Raw genomic sequence first — 8,994 nt, forward strand, 5'->3', positions numbered from 1 at the left:
GGAAGAAGAGGAGGAGGAGGAGGAGGTCTGTCAGTGACTTTCACTCTGTCCTCCTGCTGTGTATGTGTGTGTGTGTGTTGATAATGCTGACTCTCTCTCTGAGTGTGTGTGTGTGTGTGTGTGTGTACTGCAGTGAAGCAGCCCACTCTCACCTGACCCTGATCCACTCCTCACGAGACGCACTGGAACAGCCAAATCCCTCCCTCTCCCCTTCACGCATTAAATAAATAAATAAATAAATAAATAAATAAATAAATAAATAAGCCAACAAACTTTCTGGGTTTTTTTTTTTCCTCCACTGACATCCACATGACTGCATGGTGACGTCATCACTGCACAGCTTCAAGGCACAGAGATGAATAATCCTCATAATAATAATAATAATAATAATAATAATAATAATAATAAGTGAGTGAGAATAAATGCACTCATGTCATATTGATGTATAGTCACACAGCTACACACACCAGCAGCATGAAAGATAAATGTTGCTAAATAATTAATTTAAAACTTTCTTCTTCTAAAGAAGTTTTTTTTATTATTATTATTATTATTACTGCACCTCAGAACACCTGAGGACTGTGCAGTCAGTTTAACTCAGTGCAGTGGCTTTAATAAATCAGCACTCTTATATGACAGAAAACAAATACACATATATACATATATATGCTGTGTGTATATACACATTCCTTTAGTAACGTTGCCAAAAAAAAGTATATAGGGAGCTGTGACGCCCCCTAATGGAGTAGCAGAGTAACGCCATCTTGTGGAATCTTCAGGAAGCATCAGGGAAAACCAAACTCTAACCCTGTGTATTTATATATTTATACAACTACTAACAACAACAACACAAACTATGTCAACAAATGTCACAAGAATTGCATATATACATGTATATGTATATATATATATACACATATACGTATATATGTATATATAAATATACATATATGTATATATGTATATATACATATACGTATATATATATGTATGTATATGTATATATATATATATATATGTTTGTGTATATATATATATATATATATATGTGTGAATATATATTTGTCTGTAATGGTTAATACACCACTGTGTAAAAGCTCTTTAACCAATTACTTCATATTTTTAATGCTCAACTGTTTTACATCAAAAATATAGTTATTTACAGAAAAGTTAGCTTTAGTGGTTTAATGTAAGGCTAAATAATGGCATAAGCCTCCAGGAGATGCAATATATCTTAAAGCCAAAAGTGTGTGTCAAAAAAACACATCAGATTAATTATTTTCTTATTTTTTTATGAAGGAAAATGAGAACAATGATGTAAAAATGACCATTCCCGTAAAACTCGTCACTTTCTGCGCGACGTGCGGAAATGTTGCCGAACAAGACACACACTACAGTTTCTAAAGAGTGTTTTCACGTGTGTTTAAATGAGATTGAAAACATCACAACATGAGGAGAGGCTGTATAAATAAAACAGTGAGTCAAACTAAAGTCACTCTTGATGCAGCTGTCTAACATTGATGAGTAATAACCTGGTCATCACACTGTTTCACTAGACTACACAATTACAGCCAGTATTTAAATATTGATTTACATTTTTTTGATTAATTGTTCAACCCTACAAGCAAGAAGTGGATTAACCCTTGAAATTTTGCCTGTTTTTTTCCCCATTACTATGTTTAAACAGTACAGTATATGTAATATAGAGCGTCTTATAACCTTTTTTTAAGCACAACCTATAGACAATCTGATAAAAAAATATATATATTTTCACCAACTATATATAAACACATCTGAGCAAAAAGTAACCAAAATTTATAAAATCATATTGAACTTGTGAAAATTGGGGGAAAAAAATGTCACAGTCCAAAATTCACTTTGTTTTTTATGACAAAAAAAAAAACTGTCTATTTTGTGAATGATTCTACTTTATATCAATGTGATATAAACAACAACACATAAGACGAAAAAACCACACATTTTTAAAGCCTGAATATGTGACCTATAAACACACATCCCCAGGATGTCCATATAAGGAGTTGTGGATTATACCCACAACTATTTATCAAGGGTGCACTAAGGGTTAACCAAGATGGATGGATGGACCAGAAAGCAGAGAAATAGAGCTTTGCACCTATATACTTGTCATTACGGTAGACCCTCAGGACTTCCGCGGAACGACCAACGTCCAGGTACAGGTAACAATATAGACAACATTAAGGTGCAATGGCCACAATAGGCTATTTTTGCAGAAATATAAGTAACGGTACCAATAATATTCAGGTACAACTGCTACAGTTGGCTCATAGTGAAAAATATTCTGGTACATACATAGGCTGCGTACAATTACAGCTGTACTAGTATTTGCCAAAAAGGTACGCAAAGTGTTGCTAAGTGCCAGAAATAGTTTATTAAATAATACATTCATTATTTATGGGTTAATGGGCCGCCAGAAATGTTTCTGCGGGCCGCCATTGGCCCTCGGGCCGAACTTTGAGAACCAATGCTCTAAACGGTTGACAATTCTGAATGAAAGCACTGCAAATCAGGTTTCTTCAAAACTTTATTTTCTGAAAACACCTTTTTTTTTTTTTTGTCAAATTCCTTAGAAAGAAAAGTAACAATAGAAAAAACAAAACAACCCTCGACCTGGAAAACACATGAAAACTCTCTGGACTAGTCTGATCATGACTTTTTGTGCAAACGAGAGTAAAACAGACATTCAACTATTAGTGACGACGACGACGCAAAAACCAACGTTAAAAAGCATAGAAAAATATGAATAAATACTCAATAGATTCAATTAGCACTTAGCATTTAGACAGTAAACACAATTTCACCCACCACAAAGAAACCCTTTCATAACTCCACTCTGTCAACTTTGGCACAGACGAAATCCAAAGTATGTGCACTGCACTTCCTTTCTCACACAACAACACACACGTCCTTTAATAAAGGCAGAGATACTGATCAACCAAAACAATCACAGCGTGCATAGGCTAGCAGGACGTTTGTGATATTCGATGTGATGTTTGTTTTCGAAAGACATTTTCTCAATAAACAAACAGACATTTTCTCATTCTGATTGCTGTCGTAGTTGCCAATGGTGGACGGCTACTTACTACGGGTGACGTTTTTGTTGATATCTGCCATTATTGTGAAACGGTATGAAATTAAATATTTAAAATATTCACCAGAAATCAACAAAAATATATTTCCTCATTCTGATTGCTGTAGTAGTTGCCAATGGTGGACTGCTACTTACTGCAGGAAAAGTTTTGTTGTTTGATATATAATTTCAAACTGTTTCGCAATAATGGCAGATATCAACAAATCCTACCATTGGCAACTACTACAGCAATCAGAATGAGGAAATGTCTATTTGTTGATTGAGAAAATGTCTTTCGAAAACGAATATCCAGCAAATATCAAACGTCCTGCTAACTTATGCACACTAACAATCACTGGTACGTTAATACTTCATGAAGCAAAAGCAACGGCATGCTGTAAAAAAAAAAGAGATGTCACCCATCACCGACATGGGAAAAAAAGGCGCACAAATGTCTAAAGAAGTATAAAAACTGCATCAGGTTGATAATTGGTATAAATTCAAGATGGCATCGGACACAGACAAATGGACATAAGAACCAAACACTCGGCGCTTCACACACATCCGTTCTGCTCAATGTACATCTTGGACAGCGACGCGGCCATGGACTTGGCCAGCTCCTCGTCCCGTTTCCTCTGCATCTGCGAGTGTCTGCACCAGTCCTCGTACTCAGGGTTGGCGAGACACCGGTCCAGGAGCACGTCGTAGTGGCCGTTGCTCAGCCAGCTCAGCCACACGGCGGGCTTGCCGGCGTCCTCCTCCCCGAGGTAGTGCACCATGGTGGAGACGGTGGGACTCTCCGAGCTGCCGCCCGTCGTCAGGTAGATGTTGACGCTCAACATCTGGCTCATGGCCAGCAGCTCGGGGTAGCCCGCCCAGGCTCCGTCCTGCGCCGCGCCGATCAGGAACTCCCCGACGTCGCCCTCGATGATGGGGTTGAACTCGTCCAGGTGGTCGGCGATGTGGTGCACCGTCTGCTCCCTGAGCTCGCCGTGTCTCGCCTGGTCCCCGAACGTGGCCTTGCACACGGCCCTGTAGAGGCAGTTGCCGTCCGGAATGATGTGGTACCTGTACTTGTTCCTCTCCTGCAGGTACTTGTTCTGGCGCTCCACTTCCGCCAGGTACCGGGTGACCTTGTCGCCGCCGTTGGCGTCTTTGCACCTCTGCGGAGGAGAGTCCTGCAGGACGCTGAGCTCAAAGTCCCGATTGTCGTCCGATGCCGGAGCATCTTCGCTCATGTCCTGAAGATCCTCCAGTGGTCCGGGCCGAGCTGCTGAGCACGTGGCAGGTGATGGCGAGGCCCATCCGTTACTCACCGAAGCCACATCCTCCTCCTCCTCCTCCTCACTTGAATTGCCCGCCACTCTTTCGTTGACCTCCTCTCTTCTGGGCGCGCAGATGTTCCTGGTGAAGAACCGCTGAGAACAGTCAGAGAAGAGCTCCTCTGTGCCGTTCCTCAGCTGATCGATCAAGTCCACGATCACGTCGCTGTCACGGTCATCGTCACACATGACGCTGTCTCCATTGTGAGAGTCAATGGAGGCGGATTTGGTCTTGGACTCACGCATGACATGGACAGGCACAGACCTTTCCGATCCATCCGGTCTGCGGATCAATATCTCAGCGGTGGACGTGAAGTAAATCGGCCTCAGTGATGAAGCTTCGTAGCAGGAAAAGGCAGGCATGTTTGCGGAAGAAGAAGAAGAAGAAGAAGAAGAAGAAGAAGACGTCGCCTCCCTCACTGGATCCCCTGAAGTTGAGTGCGTCTCTGGGTCACTAAATCCCGGTTCGTCGGCCTCGGCGGGAGCAGTGGAGCTCGTCCCAGTGAGTCGCTCTGACGCGGCGGATAAAGTTATCGCAAGTTTGCGCGACGACCTCGGGTAGTGTGTGAGCGCACTGTTGTACAGCTGCATTTTCAACGAGCGCCCTTTATACTGAACGGCGCAGCCGCGCACTTACGACAGAATGACAACAACAACTAAAAATACACCGCGTGTCATCGACAACAGCGAAGTTGTCGCGGACGTTGCCATGGTCCCGGGGTCCTGGCACCGTTCACGCGCACGGACGGAGACACCCGTGTCCACGTTTGTCCTCCTGCGTCATGAGCAGCAGCAGCAGCACTAAGGGCTTCGTCCCTAATTTTAGACTTCAAACTGTAACAAGAGCCAGCCTGTCCTCACTCCGTCACTGCGTCAAGTCAACGCGAAGTAACGCGAGAGCAGCTTCCGCCTCGGTATTTTCAGAATAAAAGCACTTTGACAGTTCAAAGTTGAGATAGCGCGTTGTATTCGATCGTTTTGGTGATAAACACAGTGCAACGTGTTTTTACTACTATAAAAACATGGCTTAGAAAACAAGCCATTTTAATATTGTTTTGTAATTTATTTATTTATTGAATCTTTCCATTTATGATAAGTAGTTTAGTTTAGTTTCATGTCAGATTTGTCTTTTGCTTCCGTTTAATCATCATTCAAAATCATATTTAACACTATATTAATTATAATAGCAATGTTATTATTATTATTATTAGCGCTGGAAATAGTAGTATTATTGCAGTTTCCGTTTCATTGCTTTCAAAGTAAAAGCATTGTTGAATGAATGTTGATTCATTCATCATTCAGTGAGTTTGAGTATGGATTTCCCACTTTTTTTTAGCAAAGAATTCATAAAAATGAAATGGGCTTACTCTAGAAGAATGGTTGAGATAATAGGCCCAAGTGGAATTTCTTTCTTTCTATATTAATACATTTACTTTATGAGTAATTCCCCAAAGCCATCACATTAAATGTACATATTTCTTAATAATTATAAAACACTACACTGTTTTAATAGCAAAGACAATGCAACGTACTCACTATTATAAAAAGATGGCTTAGAAAACAAGCCATTTTAATGTTATTTTGTAATTTATTTATTTAATCTTTCCATTTATGATAAGTAGTTATAAAAAAAGTTTAGATTCATGTCTGATTTGTCTTTTATTTCTGTTTCATCATCATTCAAAAACACATTAAATACTACATTAATTATAATAGCAATGTTATTATTATTATTAGCTCTGGATTATGGATTTCCCTCTTTTTTTTTTATTTATCAAAGAATTCATAAAAATTAAATGGGCTTACTCTAGAAGAAGAATGGTTGAGATAACAGGCCCAAGTGGAATTTCTTTCTTTCTATATTAATAAATAATGTATTTATTGTATAAGTAATAATAATTATAAAACGCTACACTGTTTTAATAGCACAGATTTAAATCAGTGCACTGCATTTGGACACTTAACAAGTAAAGGGAATTTATTTCAGCCTTTTGGCAAACGTGAACAGATAGAAGTCAGAATATACACAGTCCTACTTATATAAACAAGATTTTTCTAGTGTATTATTATTATTATTATTATTATTATTATTAATAAATAGCAGTAGTAGTATGTGACATACTGTACTTTCTCAGACTGGAACTGGGTGGTTAATTTCATGTCAATCACAGATGCCAAACTTACCACTGTCTCTATTTTTAACACACTGTCTGACAGTTTCAGCTCGGATCAGAGTGAAAACACAGCTTGAAATAGACACGACATCATCAGACGAGTCGCTCACAAAAACACCGATCAGACTTGACAGTAAAATGAACAACACTGATCGGGTTGTTTTTCATGCAGTGTTGCTGCTGGGAAAAAAAAACTCATGTTCTGGCATTTACTTGGACATTTCTCTGACACACACACGCCACCTTATTATATAAAAACAAAACAATGTGCACCGTAAAACATTCAAATCCATAAAAGGTAATGAAACTTACGATAATAAATACATAAAAGACAATAAAACAAGTGTGAAATATAATTAAACACCAATAAAATAAGAAATATATCACACTGGATTAAAACCAAGGTGTGTAAGGAGGCCAACCTAATGAACTAAAGAAAAATCTTCTTTATTTAACTTCTTCTTTTAATTATTTTTGCTGCTTCTGACAAATAACTGCCATGTTTTCAATGTATTTTATTGTTGCGCTACGTTTGGTGTGTAGATTTATTATTACTACTGCTTCATTTTTAGTCTGGGGATTATGGTATAACTCATTTCAATAATATAATAAAAATATATTTTTTTATTATTAGGGTAAAGATCAAGGGTCCCAAAAAAAACATGTCTGTTTTTTAATTATTTCATTTTCAAAGAAACACCTCTTATTTAAAGATCAAGGTGATAAAGAAAAGTGTTTTAATATTTGGCCACGTCCTATGTCAAATGTGATCGTGTAAACCTCCCCCGAATCTGATAAAGTTGATTTTATACTATGGAAAGTCATTCCCAGCACTTAAAATGTAAAAGTAATGTGTAAAATATGATATATCCAAATATTGTTTGACTTATTTCAAAGTGGGTTATCATTTATTTCATTAATTTTCCACTTTTTTCCCCCCTACAATTCATAAAAGTTTGGTGTAAATGTCACCAATTTCCTTTTTTTAGTTTTTATATATACAAGATGTTATTTTAATATTATGAGTCAAAAGATTGTTTGGGACAGAGGGGCCAAAATGGCTCCTCCCATTTCTGTGGTTAATGACGTCACTCGCCTTCTAAATATAGTATTTATTGTATAAGTGTATGATGAAAAAAACAACAACAAAAACACCATTATATCTAAATGAGTCTCAGTGTCACACTGCAGTAAAACCAAATGACCACCAGGGGGAATCAGACTGCCGTTATACGTGACGTGCTTTGTTGCATTGGAGTGCATTACCACGTGTGAACACACGGAGGCGACATTTCGCCTCAGACAGGGAGGAGAAATAAACAGTTGCTGCTGGAGCATTCAGGGGAGGGAAGAAAAAAAAGGAAAACTGAAAGAGAAAACGTTGCTGAAGCAGCTGTCGCAAGGTTGTGTACGGCATACAAATGAGGACATTGATCGTTTCCGTGTCTGTGCGCTGTTGTCTTCACTAACCTGAGCTGCGGCGCTAACCTCCAGCTGGTAGTTACGGAGGAGGGACGGGACGCTGCCTCCAAACACACCAGCGTCCGTTCAATATCTCACGCATTTTCTTCTTCCCTGCGATTAATTAGAGGAAAATGTGCTGTGAATAAAAACAATTAGAGCAAAAATGATTACACATGCAGCCGAGGAAAAATCCGGCTATATTATAAATGAGCAGTGAGTGAGTGTAAGAGGGGGGGGGGGCACATATACAGACACAGCAGGTATTAGCATGGACACATAATAGTACAGTGGAACATTTAGAGTAGGGAAAATACAACGCCACACAGGAAATAAGTCAAATTAACGTCAATTAATTTCGGTTCGTAAAAATGACAGAGAGTTAATCGGCGCCAATAAAGGCACATTCTGTGGTATTATTGTGATTTGACACTGTATTTTGTGGCCACCACGAGGTCCGCAGTGCCTCTCTGTCAGCCCTGCCTGCTGCTGCTGCTGCTGGTGGTGGTGTTGTTGTTGTTGTTGTCGTCATTCTTTCTAGACTTCCCGCCTAAATCCACGCCATAATAAACAATTAAACATCACATACGTGCAACTGTTGTTTTTGTGCATGTGTTTATATAGTGGTGGTGGTGGTGGTGGGGGTCTCTGCTGCAGCACAGACAGACAGACAGACAGAGAGGGGGGAAGATTAGCACGACTGTAGATCCATGTCAGTGGAACAAGCCATGCTGATGTCAGAGCTTTTTCGCCTCTGCCCCTCTGCGCGGTGGGAGGATCTCTGTGCGTTGAGTCACGCAGCTGTCAAAGATAGCTGTCACCCAGTTTCAGGGATCAAACACCAGTCAATGAGAGAAACGGCTCTGAGACGAAAGGACGCGGAGATCTCAGGTAAAAAAAAAAAAAAAAAGAGAGAGAAAGAAAGAAA

The 8,994-nt window shown here is 39.3% G+C and overlaps 1 protein-coding gene across 1 annotated transcript; it reads right to left on the reverse strand.

Annotated features, from left to right (window-relative positions):
• Positions 1–2,474: 2,474 nt before the first annotated feature.
• otud1 (OTU deubiquitinase 1) lies at positions 2,475–5,022 on the reverse strand (the record flags this gene model as incomplete). The annotated part of the gene is made up of 1 exon (XM_083901902.1): positions 2,475–5,022. The coding sequence occupies one exon, from the start codon at positions 5,020–5,022 to the stop codon at positions 3,664–3,666; it is 1,359 nt and encodes a 452-aa protein (XP_083758028.1). The 3' UTR covers positions 2,475–3,663.
• Positions 5,023–8,994: the final 3,972 nt, after the last annotated feature.

Source organism: Microchirus variegatus (genome assembly GCF_963457635.1).
Source record: "Microchirus variegatus genome assembly, chromosome: 15".
NCBI lineage: Eukaryota > Metazoa > Chordata > Actinopteri > Pleuronectiformes > Soleidae > Microchirus > Microchirus variegatus.